Source organism: Rhinichthys klamathensis, unplaced genomic scaffold (genome assembly GCF_029890125.1).
Source record: "Rhinichthys klamathensis goyatoka isolate OS25496 unplaced genomic scaffold, OSU_Roscu_1.1 h1tg000723l_1, whole genome shotgun sequence".
Taxonomy (NCBI): Eukaryota; Metazoa; Chordata; class Actinopteri; order Cypriniformes; family Leuciscidae; genus Rhinichthys; species Rhinichthys klamathensis.
Window position 1 is genome coordinate 375,756 of NW_026607138.1, and position 26,770 is coordinate 402,525.

Here is a 26,770-nt window from a genome sequence, read left to right on the forward strand (position 1 = left end):
TGGAAACCATGGTAATTTTTTTTCAGGATTCTCTTAAGAATAGAAAGTTCATCTATTAGAAATCATTCGTAACATTGTAAATATATTTAACTGTAACTTGATCAAATTAATGCATCCTTGAATAAAAGTGTTAATTCTTTAAAAAAAGAATCTTATTGACCCCAAACTTTTGAACGGTAATAAATATATAAAATTATACGATAATGCACACATTTTCCTTTGTAATGTTTGTTTTTATTTTTCATTTTCATTGTTTTTATAAAAAAAAATCATAAAACTTTGTCTATATAATATCAGTTTACAAAATGCTTTATACAATTCTTAAAATATTTTTTATGTTCTTGTAGGAATACCATCCAAAAATAATCTTTAATATTTATGAACATTAAAAAGTAGTACACCTCTGTTTTTAAAAATGAACAGAACCAACAAGAATGTGGTCACTAATGTAACTTGCGTCTGTGAAATGAAACTTAGGAGTCTGCGACTTCTCCCCTGATGAGAAGCGTAGGATGACCAAACATGTCAGGTGACCACATCCTGGACACAATCAAAACTCTGCAGTGGACCAGTTCGTTTCACACAATAGTTGGCATTTCCCAAGTGTGGACAAGGTGTTTGTATTTTCATTGGACACTATTGCTTATAGGACACTGAATGATGCTAATCTATGTGACATTACATATCACCACAAATACAACAACAGCCCAGCTACCAAATCTCGAAAGTCTCAAGGACATTCTTCTGAAAAATTCATTTGTTTTCCACAGTTAGGGAGGAAAAATTGAGCTTGGCATACTGATGATTGTGGGGTTATTGCTTTTGAGAGGTCTACATTAGTGTAGTTCCTGATCCAGACTTCTTTAAAGGTCCAACTGAGTTGTTTGACTTGCGGGCATTTCATGCAAACACAAATCGATCTTAGATTTTCCATACTATTATCTGCTTTGAACAATCCATTGATGCCAAATAACAGTGGACAGACATAATATATAGACACACAGTAATCACGTGACAGACGCTGACCTCTGCCTCAGATGACCCTGTAATATCACATAGTGGGTGAGGCTTGACTTTTCTGGAGTGTGCTTGTTCATTATTCATTACTTTATGGCTAAATTACATCATTTTTAGGTCTGCAAAGCCTACAAATGGACAGAAATCCCCTGTCAAACCTGGAACGCCTCTCTCCATTGTGAGCACTCTTTCAGAGTTATGACACAATTCAGTAACTGGAAGCGCCTGGACCAGAGCGTGAGCCAGACAGGCCTCCATCCTCCTTAATGTTCTCTCTCCGTCGCTGATGGGTCAGTTTCAAACCCGTGTGCTCAGTCGGCATGCTCTGCCACTTCTCCATCGTCTCGCGTGTCTCTCAGCGGTGAGATGGGACGTCCCACTATCTGCTGTGGATATTGTTGAGTTGTGCGGGCAGCATCTGTTTGTCTTCAATCTCCTCCAGAGCGGTCTCCAGCTGCTGGATCAGCACACGCTTCTTAAACCTGAAAGAGACGGAGAATTTAGCTGGATTTATTTACAGTGTATTAATATTATTATTATATATATTTATATATTATTATCCTATTTTCAGTAAAATATCTAAATAATATAAAGGAAAAAAACGTCCATATTAAGACCAGCGTTCAGAGAATATATCCTATAAGGTTTTTTTTTCACTGATACATTTACTTGTTTGAAGTATGAATATAAGAACATTTAGTGGGGGTTATGCTTAAAACAATAAATAATATTTTGCTTATATAGAGTTTTGCTTCTAACGTAAATCTGTTTTGTTTTAAGAATATTTAAATATTTTTAGAAAACAAAATGACTGATTAAGAAAATTATTTTTGCTGGCTTCTGTGAGCTTCTGCACTAACTTTGGAGAGAATGCTGTGTAATTTTATGCAATGAATTTTGGTATATTAAACAGAGCTCAAAGTCTCGTTATAAGACCCATAGCCTTAATCCAAAAAAAAAATATATATATTTTTTTTTTGGGCTTTTGATTTTGATTTGATTGTACATGTCTGTGACTAAAAATTAAAATGAATAATTATAATAATTATAATTGAATTATAATAATAAAGAGTGAACATGCAAGAGGCAGAGGATCAGTGCTGTTATTGTTAACTAAAACTATTACAAATTATTTTTATTAATTGAAATAAAGCTGAAATAAAATAAAATATAAATATTAGATGAAAAAAATAAACTTGAAAAACTTAAATTAGTGAAATAAAATAAGTTTAAGTGGATTTACTACGATTACTAAAAATAAAACTGAAATAATAGATGAACGCTTATAGTTGCTCATTGGCAACTGATACAGCTTATATAAACATAAACATGTAATTGCAACCAGATTGAGTAAACGACCAATAAGCCTGTGCCATCTAGAGTTTCATGATAGAACTTTGTATTAATAAAAATGACAGAAGCGCATAACAAAATTATTAAGTACAACATACTGACATCCTCTATGGTGTCGTGGGTGAGAGGACCATGAAAGGCATGTGAGTTTTAAAGAAAGCTCTTACCTGGCTGCCTCTTTGATGGCATGATGAATAAAGTACCTCTGCACTGACACTGGCCCCTTCACCTCCTCCAGTAACCTGAATACTGCCTCATAATCTGCAGAAAAGAATGAGCAATGGCTTTATTAAATCCTACAATATATACCCTCTTTAATAGTGCAAGTCCACTTGATTAAACCTAGACAATAATTCAAAGCAAAAAAAGAAATGAATGGGTATAAAGAATAAATTTGGCATTATAATTAGATACTCACTACGGCCAGGCTTGCGGACCTCTTTGATGACTCGAGTGCGCAGCTCCGCGTTACTCCCCTCCAGGGGAATCATAACGATTGTGCCCTGTTCTGGAGTGTCTTCTCCATTGCTCTCCATTGCCTCCTCCTGGCTTGGAGGACTCAGGTCCTCACAGTTCTGTGTGTGATCAGAGAGTCTCTCATCCAGACAGTTCTCCAGTCCTATTCTCTCCTCCTCGCCGTCTGGTGCCTCCACCTCTCCTCTGTCCTCCGCAGGTGCAGGTGCAGGTCCTTCTCCTTCTCCCTCTCCATCCACTCCTCCAGGCCACTCGTCTCCAGCATCATCGCCAGGCTCCCGCTCCCCATTGCTTTCTGTGCCGCCTACACTGTTCTCTTCAGCTCCTGCATGAGAAAACAAATGATGGCATATTATTGCTTTAATTCATGGTTACTTTTTCAGTGGAATAGCAGTATATAATATAGTATATATGCTACCAAAGGTTTGGGGACAGTAAACTTTAGTTTTCTTTTGAAATAAATGAATAATTTTACTCAGCAAGGATGCATTGAATTGATCTAAATGACTGTAAAGACATGTATAATATTACAAAAGATTTCTATTTCAAATAAACGCTGTTCTTTTGAACTTTCTATTCATCAAAGAATCCTGAAAGAAATGTATCAGCACAACTTTTCAACATTGATAATAATTAGAAATGTTTCTTGAGCAGTAAATCAACATAGACTGATCCATAGAAGATCATGTGACACTGAAGACTGGAGTAATGATAATTTGCCATCACAGAAATAATTGACATTTTAATTAGGGCTGTCAAATGATTAATCACGATTAATCCCATCCAAAATAAAAGTTTTTTTTACATAATATATGTGGGTGCACTGTGTATAATTATTTTGTATGTATATAAATACACACACATGCATGTATATTTAAGAAAAAAATATTATTTATATATAAAATATTTATATATAATATAAATTATATATAAATCTATATACAGTATATACATGAAAATATTTCTTAAATTTATACAAGCATGTGTGTGTATTTATATATATAAAATAATTATACACAGTGCACCCACATATATTATGTAAAAAAAACTTTTATTTTGGATGTGATTAATCACGATTAATCATTTGACAGCCCTAATTTTAATATATATTACAATAGAAAATTGTTATCATGAAAGGTAATCATTTTTCAGAATATTACTGTTTTTACTGTACTTTGGTCAAATAAATGCAGCCTTGATGAGTATAAGAAATGGTTTTCTAAACATTAAAACATTTTACTGACCACAAACAAAAAATGAAGCATTGATTCAGCAAAGCACACTGCACACTAAACAGTCCCACAATGCAATGCACTCTCAACCAGAAGTAATTACAGCTCTGATCTTTTTTGGACTAATCATTTGATTAAACTGATTTTATTTTTTTAATTGAAAATGGAAAATAACATTTTTGCAAGATAACAACTGGATACTACAAACAGGCAATTTGATGAGGTCTTGTGACAAAATGTAGCTTACTACTGTTTGAAAATGTGGAATAATGTCTACTAGGGGTGGCCGATATACAGATAGACACGATTAACCGGTAGAAATTTGTCAACCGGTGGAGATTTTGGCCTATTGTCTCTGCAACGGTTAAGCTCATGTGACGTTGCTGTGCAACCGGTCACAAAAGTTTATCGTTTGCATGTGTTTTCAAGTATTGCGGTTTAAAAGCAACCCAGTGTTTACATGTGTGGAGAAGGAGGTTTTTTCAAAATTGTCCGAAATCGTTGTTTTAGCTTTTTTTTGTAAAGGGCGTTTGACTTAGTCTTTGTACGTTCGCTTTGTAAACACTCGGTACTTCCGCCTACATCACGCGTGACCTTTCCAACGTGACTACGTAATGCGTGAAGTCGTGGACGTGCATCGCAGTGCTTGTGCAGGACGAGCATTTGTGGTTAAAAAGTATATTATTTTTTAGAAAATGACAGATCATTTCACTAGATAAGACCCTAGTTCCTCGGCTGAGATCGTGTAGAGCCCTTTGAAGCTGCATTGAAACTGCAATTTGGACTTTCAACCCATTCGTTCCCATTGAAGTCCACTATATGGAGAAAAATCCTGGAATGTTTTCCTCAAAAATCTTAATTTCCTTTCGACTAAAGAGAAAAAGACATGAACATCTTGGATGACATGAGGGTGAGTAAATCATCAGGAAATTTTAATTCTGGAGTGACCTACTCCTTTAATAAGAATAAATGTATAAAAATCTTATTTAAAGCAAAAATAAGTATATCGTGATATATATAGTTATCGTGAAATAAAATTACTCGTATCATGATACAAGATTTTGGTCATATTGCCCACCCCTAATGTCTACTGTTTCACTAAAAATAAAAATAAAAAATAAAAAAACAGTATACAGTAAGCTAAGATTCAGTCAGCGGTGCCCCTAAGAGAACTTTACCTTTGTGTAGTGGGATGGGTTTAATGATTCCTTGCTGGCCTTGAGTCCCTGCAGGGCCCTTGCCCAGTACATGATTGGTTATTATTGGAGGGGTTTGGGGCCGGCGCAACAGTGGGGACATACTTCTCCGCCTCTTCAGGGCAGTGCCCGAGTTTAGATCCCCCGTGTTACTTCGCTTCTTACTTTGTGGCCCTGTCACAAACTCATCTGCTTCATCTATCATCATTCCCTGTTGTTGGGAGAGGAGGAAGAGGGAAAACAAAACAACTTAGTATATTAAAACTTCCGTTTTGACCTGTAATTGTTTAGCGATAGGTTTAATGTGCAAGCACCTTCTTGTCCTGTTTGAATGGGTTGCCGAATGTGTGCAGTCGTTTGGGCTGGTCTGGATCAATCTCACGCAGAGGTGATGGCATCATCTTAAGAAACTCCTGATAATTTCCCATCTGCCCAACTGGAATACTGTGCAAGGAGTCTACGGAATCATGAAAAAAAATGTTTGATTTCAAACAAATGTTAACTATCCATTCATGAACATTTTTGATGGAATGTCAGCATTAGAAATGTAATTCTTGTAGTGAAAAGAAACAGTGTCTCTTGTTGTTATGCTAAATGCATATGGTCATTGTTAGGGCCGGCTCACACAGGACACGTTTTTGCGGAAAAATGCGATACGCAGGTCAGTGGAATGGACAAAGAGTAATATCTTGATTAAGTTGAATTAAACTTGAAGTTGAACTTGAGCGCAACGTTTTTAGAATGCATGTGTCATGCGTGAGACATACGTCAAGAGCTTGTTTACCTAGAAAAACAGTGAAAAAAACAGTGAAGTGGAATGCAAAAACGCATTCTGCGTGGACGGCAAAAAACAAAAAAACAAAACTATGGCTTACTTTCTTATTAAGAAAGCTGCTTGGTTTGAAAGTGACTTCTGTGTGAGCTGTGCTTCATGCATTGCTACACTACTGACAACAGTCAATTACCTTTTTTTGACTCTGAAAATTGAAAGGTTCACTAAACCTAGCAAAATGTATTTTGTCTCTTTGGTACATTTACCATCATCCTGGCCTCTGATCAGCTTCTGCGTTGTCCTCAAAAGGTTAGAACGCATCCGAGTCACTTGATCTAGAAGGTTCCGTCGCGGAATATCATAAGCGTTCCTATAGGCCTGGGGCTTCAAATCCTTGAAGAGAAGGTTAGTAAGTGATTATAGAAGTTACAGTTTAGTCTAACCCACAGACAATTGCATATGTTTTCAAGTCACTAAGACTTATATTAAGATGTCCGGTCGTAAGAATTCATCAGAATTAACCAGCATCAGGAAAAAAATACGATTTTAGAGTTCAGCAGAAATGCCTCTGTCCATGTTAGCATACCTACATTCTAACCACCAAACGTGAACTGAGACATGGTTAATTTCAAATAGACCCTGTAATGTAATTCAGCCCCACTCAAACTGTCTGTACCTTGTTGAGAAGTGCGATCTGGAATCCAGCAAACTCTTTGAAGTTCATGTCGATGAGTCGGAGGGGTACCTCACCCATGATGCCCTGCAGGAGCTGCTTGAAATCACGGCGGTGAGCCAAAGACAGGGCGCTTGAGTGGTTCTTCACCTTGATGCCCATCTCATGAGAAGGCTTCTTCCCGACAGACACAATCAAACGGTCTGACTCAATCTTTGCCTACAAAATCAAGTAAATCAACTCGATTTAAAAAGCTGAATCACTCAGGCCTCATACAAACAAGATTTATTACTAAATGAATTTAATACGTTAGTTTGAATACCATTGAACATAATTTCAACAAAAAAACTGCCAGGAAACAGAGCAGCTCAATCACACTCACCTGCTGACTGAGTTTTTTTAGATAGGAAATGACACTGTAGCTCAAGCCACAATCCATGTTGTCAGAGATGAGATTTGGGGCTCCCATCATCCTTAGCGCCTTCTTGAGAGGCTGCACTCAGTAAAAAAAGAGAGGAAGAGTGGAGAAGCAGATACAAAGGAAGTGAAAATGAGCATGAATCTGCACTCAGAGCACATATCCTTGACCTCATCACAGCTGTTAACAGACTACAGAACAAATACAACTCATGAAAGAGGTCAGATTACAAGTGACCCTTAAGAACATCTAACAGCCCATGAATTGTACATTGCATAGATTTATATACACAAAGGAGGTGTCTTTTTGTTTCTAAGCAGGACACTTCTGTGCACTATTGGGATTTTTTTTTTAAGTAGAAAAGAAGAGCATCTTACCAAGAGAAAGTAAGGAGGCATGGACTTCAGGTACATTTCAAAGGCCTGACGCCACTTGAGGTTTGGCTTAAGCTTGTGTACTTTAAACAAATCATCTGAAAGGAGAATAAGAGATGGTAAGTTTGCTGTAGAAAGCCACCACATTACATTACAGAGCTCTGAAATGCTTCTTTTATGTAATTCTCAGGAGGAAATGAAAGAGGCACAGAAATCTTACACAATTTATGCAGCAACATACAAAATAAAAAAGAAACATGTGGACAATAGGGGTTGAACGACATTTATGTGATTAAAGTAGAGTCGAATTGTCGCTGATGACGTCATTAATGAACAAATAAGCCTGAACCTCGAGCTGAGACTCAAACGCGGGGTTGCCTTGAGCACAACTATGGGAAATTACACAGCGCTGCCCACAAGGCTATTGTTCCCCTACATAACAGCTTATTTTCCTCAGTTCTTCTTATCAGATATATGAATGCATTAATGAGAGAGCAATAGCGTGTGTGAATTAATTCTACCTGGCAGTGTCTCTCTACTAATAGTGGAGCTGTGGGTTTTAGTTACTTAAGTTACAATCAAACAGTTTCCATAGTAGGAAAAAAATACTATGGAAGTCAATGGCTACCGTCGACTGTCTGGTTACCAACAGAAGAAAGAAACTCATCCAGGTTTGGAACGACTTGAGAGTGAATAAGTGATGACAGAATTTAAATTTTTGGGTGAACTATCCCTTTAAAGTCGACTAGTCTGTGCAAACCCAAATGGACACTTAAAAGTGTACAAATGTTAAAGTGTATTGTGTGTATGTGTGTGTTTTTATTCGTTTAATGATTTTATAATTGAGAATTTTCGTTTATTTTTATATAATTGTCTTATATCTCTTTATCATGGCTAAACAAAGCATCACTGCTGTGTATGAAATGTGCTATAGAACATAGCATGTATGGCATAAGGTTGGGAATGTGCAAAAAAAAATGACAATGAGGAAACACACGTACCGAGGAGTGGCAACAGGACGGGATAGTTGTAAGGCATAACGAAGAGGTTGACACAGGTGAGTGTAGTGCTGGCCTTTAGGTAGCCGAACGGGTGTGCTAGATCGCTGTGTTTGCCGCTGCAGTTCACAAACACCTGGGTGACGGGGGAGAGGAGTTAGCATTGTATAGTGTCTCCTGAGAGCTCAGCTCTCACAGGAAGCTGTTTCTCAGAGACAAAACCCATTTATCAACAGCTCATTAGCTAAAAGGGTTCCTTAGAGCCTAGTGTGCTATAAATGCCTCTAAATATGCTTATAAATGAATGTGCTCTATTTAATTGATCTACCATTTACCTTGTTTTCTTTATATGCTCTATAGTGAGGCAAGTGATAATGTAACATTGTAACCATGCCAAAAAAACAAACACAAACATCAATTATATTGTTTTTTTAGATGGGCTAAATGAATGTATGATGCAAGAAGGAACAACATATCAAAAGAATGGACTTACAAAAAACCTTTCCAGGTATTGACTAAGGTATTTATAGAATGTGTATACAACAAAATAAAGCATGGAAAAACACTTCAATTTTACCGCAGTACAGTCACCTCCCTTTGTGTAAGTTCTTTCAAGAAACTTAATGGTTTAGGAGGTAATAGCTCTTGAGAGACCATTTATCATCATTTCATAGAAGACCAAAATGTACCAAAACAAGTGTATAACATTATTCCATCTCCAAAAGTAATCATGCCCTTCTCATGGCCCAGCATCAGAGTCATATTATTTTTCAGGTTCTTTGGGCCGTAAGAACATTTTGATTAGTCAAATAGAAAATAAAATGCAGTTGCTATGGCTTTTAGAACTGTTGAGAACTGCTGCAGGCCAAAAGAGCCCACCTCTAAATCTCTATGATATTTTAGTCCCTAGATATGACTCGAGACTCATGAATAAAATGCTACATCTGATGTTTGCATTCAGAACTGCCTCTGAATCAGCAACCTCCTATAAATATGTTCACAATCTGCATGGCTGAGAACTTTTCTGTGAGCACTTTCAAACTCATAACAATCTATATTAGGGTTTAATTCTACTCTACTGCACTTTATTTGGACTACTCTCATACGGTGGTATTGATAATATTCTTTGCTCCTCTATAATCAAGTTTCCTCTAGTGTAAGTCACTTTAGATAAGCATCTGCTGACTGTAATACTATAAGAAACCCTGCACAATCTGTATTAATGGACGGACATCAGGAAGGAAATATTGCATAACCGTTTAATGTCAAAGACAATTAATGTACTGTTCAAAAGTTTGGGGTCTGAAATGATTTTTTAAAATCTCTTATGCTGACCAAGGCTGCATTTATTTAATAAAAAAATACAGTACAAACAGTAATATTGTGAAATTGTATTACAATTTATAATAACTGTTTTCTATATATTTTAAAATGTAATTTATTCCTGTGATGCAAAGCTGAATTTTCAGCATCATTACTCCAGTCTTCAGTCTTACATGATCCTTCAGAAATCATTCAAATATGCTGATTTGATGCACAAGAAACATTTATTATTATTATTATTATCAATGTTGAAAACATTTGAAATATAAATCTTTTGTACCATTATAAATACTGTCACATATGATCAATTAATGCATCCTTGCTGAATAAAGAAATTAATATCTTTACAAAAAAAAAAAATATTACGGACCCAAAACTTTTGAATCCCAAAAACCCCACAACAATATCTCATTCAAACTGCTGCTTAACCAGTTACTAAATGCAGGACTCGACATGTAATTTGTGTTGTGCTTTATACATTCCAGTAAATATGGAAAATCTAAACACCCACTGTTTCTTTCTGCTCTTTTAACACCATGATATCTATTCACCATGGCTGTGAAAGATGGCATGCAAAAAGATTAAATAGTTGTGTGGAAAGGTGTCCCACCTGCCAGCACATGTGCGGAGATTTCCTCTCCAAGATGTACTGGGTGAGCGGGGACGGCTCCAGCTCATATTTGTCAAAAGGCAGCTTTTCAATAACCATCGGTTCACAGTCGACACATGAAAACCTCACCATAGGATGGGAAGATCGAGGAGGCTAAAGAGAAAAAAAAAAACTGTTAAACAGAAAGCCTCTGTAACACATTCTCCACAATTTTTTTTTTCTGTTAGATGGCCAATTCATCCTGTAATTACAGCACCAGCGGGTAATGACCCATGTGTTACAGGCACATGACAATACAAGCTGTTCATTCCCTGAGCAGATACTCTCTGAACACTGACTGAACACTCAATAAACCAAAGGAAGCATTTTGGAAAAAAATGAAATATTAAAAAAACAGCCTTTTAATCACTCAGAAAAGCTTAATTTGACATCTTTCGAGGCTAACGTGTTAGTAACTGCACCCAAACCCATTGTGCTACTGATTCACAATATATTGCAGACATGACAGCGGAGATGTCAGGAAGGAAATGACCTCATGTTAAGCTAGCAGTAAGTGCTAAAGCTCTGGTGAGCTACAGCAGTCTTATTCTGCTGGCAATGTCTCTCACAGTGCCCACGGGCTGAGCTGAGCTGTGGCACTTTGGCATGGTACCAGCTGCTGTCTCTACAGTGTACTGTCTAAGAGAGAATAGACAGTGAGGGGGTGGGAAACCTCAGGACAGTGAAGCCTTTCCTCATGTTACCACTCCTTTCAGCTCTCTTATCTTCATCCACATTCATTAGCACTGTTTGAGCAAGATGAAAGCTAACCTTTAGTTTGCAGAGGTCATTACCTTTGGCTAATAAATTGCTTCATCCACTCGGCTTGGATGAGCCAATGCTTATACACCTATCAAAACTCCTTTTGCAAACCTAGTACGTTTCCATTTTAATAAGCAGAAAGAAGCTGACTGAAAAAAGAAATGGCTGACTGTCTGCCAGGTCCCAAAGCTCAGCAGAAAGTCCTTCTGTGCTCACTCATTAAATATTTTAGCCAAATTTATAGTGTTTTCAGCTAGATTTAACACATTTTACTATGTTTTCCCCTAAATCAGTGCAGAAAATGCGAGGAAAGTCAGACTGGGCGAGTGTTATTTATATACTATTAATATTTTGAATTAGCTTTAATTTTTATATTTTTAGTTTCCATTTTTTTATGTGATTTTTTTTTTTTTTTTTTTTTTTTTTTTTTTTTTTCAGTTAGTAATTTTACTATGCTTCAGCTTAAACTTAGTTCAGTCAGTTGCCTATGAAACATTTTTAGTTTTAATTTAGTTTAAAGGGGCTATTCTCTGCTTTTAATGAAACATGGCTGTATATGCAGTAGGAAGGCGAATAATTTAAAAAAAAAATGCTAAATGACTAGAGAAAATGGAGAAATGGAGAAAAAGCGATGTGGCCAAAAAAAATTCCCTTATGCCAAATGTAGGGAAAATTCAACACCCATAATGCACTGGGATCGATCTCACTGTCCATGAGAGGGAATGCAAAAAAACAGAAGTATGATCTGTAGTTTTCACAAAAGCCTTGAGCTGTCAATCCGGCTGACTTTTGCTGACAAGTGAACGGGGATATCTGGGTGCAGGTAACATGGAGAAACTGTACACATTGTTCATTTGTACAATCACATTGTAACAATACAAAGCTGGTTGAAAATCAACAAACATATCTATTAATATTTCATCTAATATATTTAATTATATTTCAGCTTTATTTCAGTTAACAAAAATGTTTTTAATAGGTTTAGTTGACAATAAAAACTAATTCCTTGACTCTGCACTTATAAACTCTATTTTGCAGGTTTTAAAATGTACCAAAGTGGGGGAGTTTTGGTCAGGCCAGAAGGATTCTGGGATTGGCCAGTGACCCACAGGTACGCCTGTCTTGGGGTTGGGCCGGACGTAAATGAGCTTGTGGCAGCTGTGCCAGGGCTGCGGACTGAAGGACGACGAAGGACGAGCTGGATCCACAAGACCATCTGTACAAAGAGAAGACGATCATGGTCTATTAAAGGGATAGTTTACCCAAAAATGAAAAAATAATTCATCAATTACTCACCCTCATGTTGTTCCAAACCAGTAAGACTTTCGATCATCTTCGGAACACAAATGAAGATCTTTTAATGAAATCTGAGAGCTTTCGGTCCCTCCATTGACAGTCTAAGTAACTACCACTTTGACGCTTCAAGAAGTTCATAGAGATCGTAAAACTATTCCATATGAATTGAGTGGTTTAGTCGAAATTTTCTGTAAAGACTCAATCGCTTTATATGATGAACAGATTTAATTTAGGATTTTATTCACATATAAACATTGATCAGTGAACATAAACAGAAGCTCCACCAAACCTGCTTGACACGCAAGAACAAACCTCTTGCGGAAGCTCAAATGTGCTGCATAACACGAGAATGAACCTCATTGGTTCTCCTGGAAGCTCAAACGTGCTGCGTAACACATGAGAATGAACCTCATTGGTTCTCCTGTAAGTTTAAACGTGCTGCGTAACACATGAGAATGAACCTCATTGGTTCTCCTGTACGTTTAAACGTGCTGCGTAACACATGAGAATGAACCTCATTGGTTCTCCTGTAAGTTTAAACGTGCTGCGTAACACATGAGAATGAACCTCATTGGTTCTCCTGTAAGTTTAAACGTGCTGCGTAACACATGAGAATGAACCTCATTGGTTCTCCTGGAAGCTCAAATGTGCTGCGTAACATGAGAATGAACCTCATTGGTTCTCCTGGAAGCTCAAACGTGCTGCGTAACACATGATAATGAACCTCATTAGTTCTTGTGGAAGCTCAAACGTGCTGCGTAACACATGAGAATGAACCTCATTGGTTCTCCTGGAAGCTCAAATGTGCTGCGTAACATGAGAATGAACCTCATTAGTTCTTGTGGAAGCTCAAACGTGCTGCGTAACTCACGAGAATAAACCTCATTGGTTCTCGCACATCAAGCGAACATGCTTGAGCTTCCGTTTACCACAACTGATGTGCGAGTTGATGAAGGTTTATCTGTGAATAAATGTCCAAATTAAATCTGTTCATCATATAAAGTGATTGTGTCTCTTTTCAAAAAATATGGACTAAATCGTGAGGACTAAATTGGACTAAAATATCTTCATTTGTGTTCCAAAGATGAATGAAAGTCTCATGGGTTTGGAACGACAATGAGGGTGAGTTAATGATGACAGAATTTTTATTTTTTGGTGAACTATTCCTTTAATTATTTTCCCAAGAAGCACAAAACTAACATGGAATCAGATTATCAGCACTGACCTTCACCTATCAAAGGTGGATCTGGACCGCTCTTCTCAAAGTGTATTACAACTCCACTCCAAACCTTTTGGACGAGAGACTCAAGACACTGGTTCAGCATCCTTTGTGTCTTCACGCAGTAAGAGCGGCCTAATAGAGAGTGGGTGAGAAAAAGAGAGGAAAAAATAAATAAACAAGCAAAATCTGCAAAATCAACTGAAATAACCCTGTGCTTATGGAACTTCAGTGTATAGGTTGAAAAAAAAAAAAAAATCCAACGTTGCTACATTTTCTGAAAAGACAGACAATTCGAGAAATCACATAATAACAGACTTGTAAGGGGGCTGACAGATTAATTGCAGAGTTTTACAGGGGCTGAGATGAAAAACCGGGCTGAAGCCCCCTTAAATAGGGTCTAGAACCACATGTCTAAAGGACCATTTAAAGCACTTTCGTGGAATCCAGGCCTCATAAATCGAACTTAATGGTTGATTAGATACATCTTTTAACCTGTATTTTCTCATCAGACCTGGGTTTTAATATACACGTTTACATTCTAAAACTGTTTGGCACTGAAACGTAAGATTGTTAAGCCGATGGATGTACCTCCAGTGACCTCACACATCTGGGTGATAGCAGACTCATCAGTGGGCACACTGCCTAGCTGCTCGCCGTCGGGCACGGCCATTCCTGGCAGCCGCAGGACCAGGGCGAAGAGTCGCTGGTCCCAGCGGAACGGCTCCTTTGTCAGCTCACTACCCGGCAGCGGGGAATTCAGCGGCAGATGTAGCTAAAGGAGGAAGATAAAACGAGAAGTGAGATGACATCGGGACACACCGCCTGCAAAACTTAACATACATGATATAAATGGACAAGCAAGTCAAAAAATGGTAAAGAATATTTGTCCCTCACCTCCTCAGCCACCCCAGAGCTGTGCGTCAGTTTGTTACCATCTGTTATCGTAATAATGACCGATGGTTCCAGAAAGAACGGGTTACGACCCTAGAAGAGAGGACACAATTTCTTAAAAAATCCAAAACGCAAATAGGGTTCTTATTTCTGTGATCTTCTATAAAACGCTTAAATCTCATAATAAGCAGTGAGGTCCAAAAATCTGATCTTTCCTTCCATCCATTTACCAAACTGCTTGTCTTATATATGACTGTGGAATCATCAGTAATATTGTGAAATATTATTACAATTTAAAGTAACTCGAATCCATTTGAATTTATTTTAAAAAGTATCCCTGTGATGGCAAAGCTGAATTTTCAGCATCATTACTGTGTCACATGATCCTTCAGAAATCATTCTAATGCTGATTTGCTGCTCAAGAAACATTTCTTATTATTATCAATGTTGAAAACATTGCTTAATATTTTTGTGGAAATAGTGCTACTTTCTTTGATTCTTTGATGAATAGAAAGTTCAAAAGAACATCATCTTCATTTGTTGCTTTCATGGTTTCATGAGGTTTCGTTTGTTAACATCAGTTAAAGCAGCACTAAGTAGGAATTCCGTTTTTGTCAAACAGCGACCCCTAGAGTCGCTGTGGAGTTGTACTGTCGTGAATAGCACTCATGCAGAGATGGCTCGCACTCACGGCCGGATCCCCTCCCCCTGTACACCGGTACCTGTTCAGTAGGATGGACGCTGTAACGAGTGGAAATAAGGTGTGGCCCCTTTAAGAGCTGCGCGCGCCCTGTTTAACTGTCGGCAGTCTGTATTGTATGTGCGCCTCGAACACCACATGTATACGGCGCCGGGTTATTTCAGTTTGATGCTCATTTTATCAGATCTGTTTTTTGCCGTAAAGCAAAAAAACCCCATCTCTGCCATAATAATTAATAAAGGCTGGTTTCTAAAGTACTTCTTCCTGCATTAATGTTCATGGGTAGCCTAAATGGGTTCCATTCAGACCTTAATATTAAATAGTTTACTGTTATATGTCAACAAAATTCTACAAGACATTTTCACCTGCTATATACCCAGTGTTTAGATCTGTTTGGGTATTTATGCAAATTAGCACATATGTAATTAGATTATGCACCATTTGTCCATGTTAACAAACAATTGCAAAAAACTTGTAATACTTTTTTTGTTTGTCTTGATGTAAGTAATCAACTCAGTGATTTTCATGATGATATCTAAAGGTTAAAATGTTTACCCTTTTCACGTGCGAAAAAGAATGAATAGGCGTATGAATGGGATATATTTGGGTCTTTTTCTAAACTTTCCCCTAATGGGATTCTTCTGGGCTTTTTTTTTCCTTACTCAGGACATATTGAGGATACAAAATCAGTTGAGTTTGCTTCTGTTGCAATTTGTTCAAGGTTGACCCCCATTTTGGCTTAAAATGACTGGACTAGTGGTGTAAGTAAAACAATGAACTAAAAAAAATGGCATTTCAACAAGAAGTTCATGTCAGAAATTATCTTTGTTTAAAATGTTACAAAATCCTAAAACTTGTTTTTTGTTCCAGGTTTAACTTAATTCCTACACAGTTCAATGAAATGAGGTAGTAACATTAAAACTTGACAGATGTTGCTAATTGTAGTTAATACAGTAAACGGTCGGTGAGTGAATACAAGATGCATTCTCTCTGTCCATACTGCAGGGGTCAGCACTCAGTTACACACCCTCAGTACAAACTCAGCATGTAGATTAGCACACTGCCTGAGGGTTATCTCTCAAAATGCATGTCTTCTGTTTGAGCTAATCCAGCATGGTCTTAATGTGTGCCTATAAAGTATCTGAATAACAAATAATCCAATTGCATGTTTGATGTTGTATAAAAAACACACACAAATCAAATTAAATTAAGGTGATACTCCTGTGGCTGTGAGGTGATACAAAATTGTCTCTGTAATCTCTGCATGTCGCTACATCCATTCCTCCTCCCGGGTAAAGAGCCCCCCTGTTACTGCCGATGAAAGCATACACTACAAAGCCTCGCTGAATGGATGGTGCTGCTTGAAGCTTTTAAAGCTTTGGACTACAGAACATTTTCCCATATGTTAGCTGGGTCACTCTCATGCCTTCTGGAACACTTTAGATGTGCTGTGAAATGGTTATTTTTGTGTAATGGCTTCTTTCCAGCTACTTTCCAGAGAAGGAACATGTTGATACACACACTGAATGAGTTCTGCAAATGACATATATAATGTATTTGTTCCCTTCAAAGAAGTAGCAAACCATTCAAGGCTGGATGGGACTAAAGTTACATTTTCTTAAAATATTGATTGATCTGAATATTGTGAGGGTGTGTTCTTCTCTATGGTGGTTAGTATTCTTGTTATGTGAGGAGACCGTTCTTATTATGCTGCATGCAGAATAGCCAGGAGTAATTCATTGAATAAAGAATGTTTTGGCCTTCTGAATACTGAAGGGAGATTGAATTTTTACCTGACCATAGTTGTCGATGCCAGAGACTAGTCTGTTGAGATTAAGCAGGTCGAAGGCAGCGCGGAGAGCGTGACCCAGTGTAGTCAGTCCAGATGCCTGCAGGTTCTTCAGCTCACTCATGAATGTGGCATGATTCTCTTTCCAACCCGCCTACCATATACAGAGACAGACACACACATTATGTGAAAAATAATTCCATATAACCTTGGGAATATCAATCATTCCGACAGTGACATTTATACAATGAACCCAAAATGTACACTACTGTTCAAAAGATTGGGGTCAGTAAGATTTTCTAATGTTTTTGAAAGAAGTCTCTTCTGCTCACCAAGGCTGCATTTACTTGATGAATAATACAGTAAAACGGTAATATTGTAAAATATTATTACAATTGAAAATAATACTGTTTTCTATTTGTAATTTATTCCTGTGATGTTAAAGCTGAATTTTCAGCATCATTACTCCAGTCTTCAGTGTCACATGATCCTTCAGAAATCATTCTCATGCTCATGCACAATATTTTTTTTGCAAAGGAAAACATCGATTTTTGAATATTGAATATGAATATTAAGTTCAAAAGAACAGCATTTATTTGAAATAGAAATCTTTTGTAACATTATAAATGTATTTACTGTCACTTTGATTAATTTAATGCATCCTTGCTGAATAAAACTATTAACTTATTTTTTTCTCTCTTTTTAAAAAAAAAATCTTACTAACCCCAAACTTTTGAACGGTCGTGTTTGGACACTTAAGTCACACTTAAAAGTAACAAAATATCAAACCAGGTAGAACAAGAACAGACATTTCACAAACAGAAGCTTGCAATGTTTTCAATGATGAGAATATACAAATATAAATATAGATCTACAGTTTTAAATCAAGACCAAACAGTATTTGGACTCTTTTTCAAGTTGTCAAATGTCACTGATTATGTTCATAATGTGAAAAAAAAAAAGCTCTAGCATCATTTATTTGCAAATGCCACTTAGATTTTTTTTTATCTACATTCATATATTTTAAATTCTCCTTAAGTGTCCAAATACCTTTTAGGCCTCTGTATGGATTATTAAAAACATAATCAAATCTTATGCAAACTACACAGTAAACAGAAGTTTCCATCCTAGTACCTGTACATCACTGGTAGCTTTTCTCACTCTTTCGCCTAGTGAAATTAAACACCTTACTATTACAGCCATGATCAGCCAAGCACAACTCACTACCTAAACGTCAGCTGAGAGAGACACCAAAGAAGTGTGGAAATACAGTCAGACACTCAAGACCCAAAAAGTCCACATAACAAGCTTTGCAGAGTATCTGAATGAGCAAGTATGTTTGTGTCCTCTTGTACTTGTACATGTGTGCATGTAGAAGAGAAGCCACAAAGATCCGCTACATAAGGCTTGACTTGTTTTACTATCTTTAAAAGACATTATTGTGTCTGTCCCTGACCCACATTACCCCTCCCAGTAGAAGAATAGTCATTACTTTACTGCTCACCCAAAACCAAAACCAAACAACAACAACAAATATAATGAGTTCAGATGCTGAGAAAAGAACCGAGGTGAATAGTTCACTAAATCTGCTTTTACAAAATGATTCCTGCTCCACATAAATTTACTCAGTGTGAATAAATCAACACATTACATAAACCTGCATACATTGTAAATCCCCACAAGGGAGAGAAGACTTAACAGGTCAGATCCCGAGGTGGTTGAGCTTCAGATGTGTGCGTGTATGTGTGTGTGTGTGTGTGTGTGTAGATTTATGTTCATTGGGAAGCATTAAAGAACAAAGCAGACAGAGATTGGTCAGTAGGGGCTGGACAGTGTATTTCTCTATCCATGTATGGAACAAAAAAAAGAAACCGTTCAAGCAGTAGCTCTTCTAACTGGCACTCAATAATTCAAGCAACAGAGTAATTCTATTTTTTCCCCATCCGTCTTTCTTTCCTTCTGCATTAACAATTTATTGGCTCTGAAGAAGTGTGACTGCAATCAGACTCTCCTTTAATCACACGCTTGTCCAGCAAGGCAGAAGAAGATGGGAGAGAATGTGAACACTGAATAAGCCAGGAAAAAGGATAATACTGCTTTAACAAAGGAAATGTAAACTCAAACCCTTCTTTAAAGAGTGAAAACCTGACGGCGATCCAACAGAGGAAAGAACAAACAATGTAATCCACATATGAGTAAATCTCACGGAAGCATTGACTACATTTCATCCCAAAATTAAAAGGAAAAAAAATAGCAATTATATTTTATATGAAGAATTACTGGTATGTTTCATTTTTAAATTTGGGATTTTCATTTATTTTCAGTGGTGATAGGCTACTCATTGTCATTTTTATTACTGTAAAACGGTATTTTTTTATTTAAATAAAAATTAACTGAAGGCAGAACATCAAATATACCATGTCCATGATGTATAAATACTTTACAATTTAAATAATATATTATTACAGATCATATTCAACCCAAAACTAATAGGGGGAAAATATAGTAAAAAGTAGCTATGTTTTATTTAAATAAAATTAAGAATAATTTTAGGTTTTTTTATTATATATTGTGACATCATTTTTGTCACTTTGCCCCAAATTTTCTCATTATTTCAATGTATCAGATGTTTTGCTTTTGACAATTGTGATTCTCAATAGATTTGTATTACTGTAATAATGTAATATGCATAAATGAATGCAGTACAACAAATACGTTCATAATGTATAAATACTTTTAGGAGGAAAATGCACTTATTGTCTTAATGCACTTATTGTAAAAAAAATTATGTCACAAAAAAGACACCTCAGTTGTCCCTATTATGCTTTAGGCAAAAATATAATTTCTTATTTTGATTTTGAGGTGAAATATGGCCCAGGTATCATCTTGAGAAGTGTTGTATGATTTGCCCATATATGTCCCTCCAGAGCAGAATGGAGAGAGTGATAATATTAGATAAACATAAAGCTGTTGTTCAGTTACAGTCAGCAATATAAAGCGTTTTCTTTTTTCAGCTTTCAGAATTAGCATACCATAAAACAAACCTGGCACTGTCTTCCCTCTCCAAAAGCAGGACAGGTGACAAGACAAATGAGCAGTTTTACATAAACTGACAGATAAGGAGATATTTCTTGTTAGGCTCATGTTCTGAGGAAACCGGCAGTCATATAAATCTAGCTCTTGTGATCTGAGGGGGAATCATCACAACAGAAAGGGCACGTGGTGACCTAGGGTAGATTCACATGGGTTAAGCGACTGCCCTTATGGCCTGAGTATTATTCCAGGATCAGGTTGCCTTGTCCCAGGTTTTAATCTCTTCTACTGCCTAAAGGTTGAACCGATCGAGGAAAACCATTGAGCTGGGTTACACACATCCACCCAGTTTTTCAGGAGGGACACGTCTGCGGTCTGAAGGGTGGTGCATGTCATGTGTGATGATAAAGGCCAGGCAGGAACTAAAATTGTCACTCTAATGGAATGAGAGCTGGTTAACCAGCCAAAGCACTGATCAGAGGGACCATCAGGCTCATGACAAGCTCAAATAGATCTTCATTTTGAATTTAAGTGAACAACATCCTAACCTAAGACAAGATATTCTTGGTGATCTCCATCCTTTATCATCGACATGTATAGTGACCCAAAGCAAAGAAATGCTTGATTATATGTTCAGTTACAGTATCTGTTGTGAATGAGGTTTAAGGAGGAGGAGCAACATTGTGAATATCTGAAAAAAATATTTGGCCTGCCTATCTGTCATGAAGAAAGGACTACAACCACTCCCACTTCACAAGATTCAGAGCAAGATAAAGCATGAGGCAGTCTACAGGATAAACGTGGCAGAATGATAAGGCCACCGGACTCACAGACTAGATATTTCTGGGCTACACCAAAATATTTGATGTCCTGTATGTATGTATGTAAATGTGCAATGACTGTGAAAGCTATTTGGAAATTTAAGTCACTTAAAATGTATGAATTTCATTGCATTATAAATTTTCAAAAATCAAGTGGGATCTGCAAACAAATGATGCTAAAGATTTTCTTTGTACTAATTTTTGCATTTACTTTTAACCAACTTACTTTTCCATCCCATTAACTATGAACATGATCCACTAACCACAAATGTCCGTTTTAAAAGTATAGTTCACCTAAAATTCCTTCATCAATTACTCACCATCTTGTCGCTCCAAACCCATTAGACTTTTGTTTATCTTCAGAACACAAATGAAGATATTTTTTAAATTCTCTTATCATTTTTGTCCATGCAAGTCCACACAACCAAAACTTTCACAAATTAAAAAGTACAAAAAGACTTTGTAATCCATATAAATCAAGCAGTTTAACGCAAGATTTAATTTAGGCTTTTAAAAACATATAAAAATTGATTGATGTACATACTATCCCATCAAATATGGTAAACAGATACTTGCTTGACGATCAAAAGTCAATGAGGTTTGAAAGTGTTGGTTGTGTGGACTTTCAAATGGATGGACAAAAACGGTGAGAAAATATAAAAAAATAGAGAAAGATTTATTTTTTATTATTAGAATATGAACAAACGTCTTACAGGTTTATGACAGATGAGTAAAAGATGGCAAATTTTTCATTTTGAAGTAAACTATCACTAGTTTTGAACAGCATATCTAACTTGAAGGGATAGTTCAACCAAACATCTAAATATGTCATAAACTAGGCTACTCAATTTTATGAAACGATGCAAGTCTTTGTTTGCACAAAAAAACACGATTTACCACTTTATTTAATCTCCAAATATAAAATATTAATCTCCAACACGCATTCACGAGAGCACCATGTGTTGTGTTGACGCGAGAGCAGACATTGTTGTGCGAACGAACGTGCATTGGAGGTTAATATTTTGTAAATAAAGTGGTAAATCATGTTTTTTTGTGTAAACAAAGACTAGAGTTACTTCATAAAATTGAGTTTTAACCACTGGAGTCACACGGATTACTTTACTATCTTTCTGGGGCTTGAAATTGATAGTTGCGTATGCTGTCAATGGAGGGAAAGCGCTCAGATTTTATTAAAAAGATCTTCATTTTTGTTCTGAAGATGAACGAATGTCTTACAGGTTTGAAACGACATGAGGGTGAGTAATTAATGACAGAATTTTCATTTTTGGGTGAACTATCCCTTTAATATGTTTACATTGTTTGTATTAAGCAAAAATAACATAACTGTGGTTTCGTGAAGTAAACCACAAATGCAGTTGTATGCATTTTGCATGTTTCCTCCATTAACCAAAGACAGAAACAACACAAAGTTTACAACAAAACAAATTCATTTCATTCTTCAACCTTTTGCTTTAATGATAAGCAATCGGACAACTGATTAAGAAAATTGCAAAGGGCAAAAACTTTGTCAACTTTCAGAAAATAGGCAAGGCTAAGAATAATGTTCTGCTTGGCCAGGGCTCAGACAACAAGAGAGGCACACAAACAGGAAAAGAGAGCTTTGTGAGGACTGGAGGCTCACTGGAGCTCTTCACTGTTTAGCTGCTGAAAATCTCATGAATAATTGACAGGAAATAAAAAAGGCACTCTGTCAGACACAGAGGCCAGATTCTTGCTAGGCTGGTATTTGCCCAGTGTATTCTTGTCGAGAACTGGGTAAGCCTGGCCGCTAATTTTGAAGAGGCACTGCTTGGCTGAGATGAGAAGTATTTTTCTAAACAGGAGGAACATGCTGGCTACGAATAGTTTAGAGAGGGCTAAGAGCTTATATAAGAGGGTGGTTATAATATCTTGTAACACTTTAGCATCTCAAACAAAGACATAGTAAGATAATGCACATTCTCATCAATAAAACATGCCGTATCATCTAGTACGAATAATTAGTGCATATTACCTGGCTATAAGCAGGAAATGTAGGGCTTTAGTTAAATAGTTAAGTGTCACTTGGAAGACAGCCCTCAGATTATCTTGGATAAACTGAAACAGGGTGGGAAAACTGAATGACAAGCAGTGGAGTAAGAAAACCCCCCAAGAGAGTGACTGGCTACTTGCCAGATAGTCCATACTAATGAACTGCTAAAGAGCAAAGCTACTTTCATTGTCAATGTCAAACCACAAACAAAGAAGACAGGAACCCAGACAGCACCATGTCACATGTACATGTCAGAAAGTGCAGACCTCGATTCAAGTACAGGCTGGGAGAAAGAGTGGACGATACTTTGAAATTAGGCTGGGAAAAGTGACTATAACCACAATTCCCATATCCAATATAAGAGAACTGGCACACCAGTCTATAAACAGATGATGGCTGAATGTGGGGGTGAGAAAGGTCTGAAAAATGATTAAGGAGTTGTTGTTTTTTTGCTTATTTGACTGGATTTGACGGGTGTGTGGGTTTTAAGCACGCTGGTAAACACTATGGTGAATTTTGCAGAACCAAGGAGTTTTTACTTGCTGGTGTTTTTTTGTATTTTGTTGACAAAATATTAATTTGCAGTCACAACCGAAGAGTTTTAGCATTTAATTAGACGTGTATTATATAGCCTAAACATTTAAATGTCAGCTGTTATGAAAATAACTTATGTGAAATGGTTGAACTCTGAACTATAGAATCTTTGTCGCAGGTGTGGTGTGTTTCTCTGAAGGACTACAGAGAACAGCCTCTAATTCACAAAATGCACTGGTTTAAAATCTTTTGTTTCTATTAGATACAGAATCCGTGGGAGACTGAATCAATGCAGGACTTATAATGTACTGAATATTCTGGAAATGTGACAGCAAAGACGTTAATAATGTATGTTCTTGCTTTGGTTCATAAATCAAAAATATATAACTAGGTCACTGCAGTAATTATACCGTGAGAACTTTATTACATAATAATAGTTGTATTATAAAGTTTTGGTAACACTTTATATTACAGGTTCACTGTTACATATGTTACATGTATAATCTCACTTTTAAGTTACTATAGTGTAATCTCACTATAGTTACTGTAGTAATAACTATAAATTATGGATAATTACATGTAACTAACCCTAAATCAAAGTAAACCCTAATGCTAGTAACTATATGTACTTAGTATAGGGTTAGGAATCCTACAAGTACATGTTACTTAATATTACTCAGTACTTAAATGCACAATTACAGTGTAACAAAGACATCTTAAAATAAAGTGTAACCAAAGTTTTTTTTTAAATACGTAAATAATAATTATCATTTAATAATAATCATAATTTTGAAACCCAAATTGGTCAGTACTACTGTTTTCCACATGAAAATGCTGGGTGATCACTGGCAGTGGAGTTCAGTTGCACATTTGCTTAGCTCATTATGAACATTTTTATTATATAAGGATTTGAACCTGGCCCCTTGCATACTACAAATTCACACCACTAGACTATCATGACTCACAGTCTTAGGAAGCAGTGCCAGATCTGTCAATCTGTCACTGTTGCCCTCTCAAAAAATTAGGTGCATGACGCCCCTGAATGTAATACAAACAAGTCTAGTCGTGCCCTTGTGTCTTAGAATGATCAAGTAATTCACTAAGCAAGTACGACTACAAGATATCCTGCTCATGACGACCATGACATTTAGTTAGTATTCTGAATAAAGAGATTTGTTTGCGTACAATTAACACAGATGCCTGACCGTTCACCACACCAAGACCATCCATTACCTTAGCTGTGCATTGTACTAGTAGCAATGCTTGTATTTCCACAGGAAGCATTTATTTCCTAGTTGTTAGTATTCTAGATTATATGCTTGCCATCTGTTGTGCAAAATGGTCTCATACGTGATGTAAGTTTAAGTCACTAATGCCTTATATGAAAATGATGGCTTAAAGTGAGCAAATAGCAATCATGCTTGTATAGGAATATCTGATGTTCAACTTCAGTGACCAAATGTAAAAGGACAGCATACTTAATCACCTTTCACCTGGCTGTTTGGTGTTTGGGAATTTGAAATATGAATGGGAAGGAGGTGAATGTACTTGCGAATGGAGAGGGAAGGAAGTTTATGCTTGTTTTCAAGGGCAACATACAAGCTTATCTCTCTCGTCAAGAGCAATGTAAAACTGCAAAGCATCTCCTGCCTCATTTGGTTATTGATGGCTCTTGCACAAATCAAATCGTGTTGATTTGTTCAGGCTACAGTGACCAATCAGAATGCAAGAGGAGGGCACGAGCTAGAGGGCAGGATGCTTGTCCAATCCGGGCCGAGTTGGCCCGCGCACGCGTCATGCACTACGTCACAGAGGATAATAAATCTCTCCGCCTCCATCTCAGCGCTCGAGAGCATTCCCAACACAAAAGCAAAATGTCCGCCATGTTCAGAGGCTGCGCTGCTCCGGGTCTGCGGATATTTTAACAAAAATTAGCCGTTTTCGTCACCGGGAGGCCGCCCGACCCGATGCTACAAACCAGAGGGACAGTAGAGTCTCACTGTCAGAAAAATATCTCCGCTTTAACCACATATAAGCACAATTTAGTAGTATTTATTTACCTTTACGCCGTATGGTGGATCATCAAATGTAACTAGCATGTACCTGTCGCCTCTACTAGCCGGGTCTCGGGCACGCAGCTGTTAAAGAAAACGAAACAATAAACATTCATTCAAACTGATCCTGTCATAGGGATCCTTAACTTTAACAAGGTACAACAGTATGCTGAAAAAGTCGGGGTAAAATTATGCTTTACCTTCATAAAGATCTCAACCGCGCCTTTAGCAATGTCCAGATACGTCGTACCCAAATAAGTGCGCTGATTCATAGAAGCGGACGTGTCTATCAGGAAAAGTAAAATAGGCATTTTAAAATGTATAGATATACGTCTAGATGTTTGCTAAAATATCTATAATCGGCATATGACCTATCTTGCGGCCCTGGGCATGCATATGTGTGTATATATTTTGTTATAATCAGACCCCCCCAAAAGAGGGTCGTACTGCCACCCTTTGCAGCCGCCTGATTCTCTATCTGTCTTTTCTGAGCAGTGCTGGGCTCGCGCTGTTAGAGAACTTCTCTTCCGAACAGACCGAAACGCCTTCGCCCCGCCGCTGCTACGCCATTGGCTGAGCTGAGACGCGAAGCCACGCCCACCTCCGTATAAATATGCAATGAGGTCGTGGAATGCCTCTTATCCCCTCAGTTCTCCGCGCTCGCTGCTGCGGACGGAGCCCGATCGGGAGGACGGGGATGTGTATCATTTGTGTAATCTGTAATCTAGTTTTTGCCTGTTAAAGGGGGCATAACTGCTATTATATTGTGTGTTTGACAGATTTAACAAGTTCACTTAAAACCTATAGTGTCATTTTTGACTCATAGAAAGGGCAACCCCCTCCTTTCTGATCTCGTCTAGCTGTCTTGGTGGGGGTGGGGAGTAGCTTGGGTTCCGTGTGATTTTTATAATAATTGTGCCTCCCCCTGACCATCGAGAAATCCATCCTCGCCCGCTTTCCCCTCCTCTTGTTTATCTCATTTGAGAGACCATAGGCAAGCGCCATTAATACACCAAACCGCCCTAGACCGTGACAACGAACGGCGGTACCGAAGCGAGAGGAAAAGCAGCGTTGTCAGGCACTGGCTCCTCCTAAATCGTGCTCCTCGGTTTCCGTGGAGCCTCCCTGTACATGCCATTTGATTGTGTGAATGTGAG

General features: G+C 37.3%; 1 protein-coding gene across 1 annotated transcript; it reads right to left on the reverse strand.

The window, feature by feature from the left end:
* Window positions 1-254: 254 nt before the first annotated feature.
* ints6l (integrator complex subunit 6 like) lies at window positions 255-26,121 on the reverse strand. The gene is made up of 19 exons (XM_056242350.1): window positions 25,985-26,121; window positions 25,814-25,899; window positions 25,620-25,697; window positions 17,144-17,293; window positions 14,654-14,743; window positions 14,348-14,531; window positions 13,763-13,891; window positions 12,294-12,457; window positions 10,441-10,593; window positions 8,511-8,643; window positions 7,513-7,607; window positions 7,100-7,210; window positions 6,721-6,936; window positions 6,311-6,437; window positions 5,587-5,729; window positions 5,255-5,483; window positions 2,789-3,169; window positions 2,538-2,631; window positions 255-1,499 (listed from the first exon to the last, which is right to left on the reverse strand). Exons 1-19 carry the CDS (start codon window positions 26,007-26,009, stop codon window positions 1,397-1,399), a joined length of 2,691 nt encoding a protein of 896 aa, XP_056098325.1. The 5' UTR covers window positions 26,010-26,121; the 3' UTR covers window positions 255-1,396.
* Window positions 26,122-26,770: the final 649 nt, after the last annotated feature.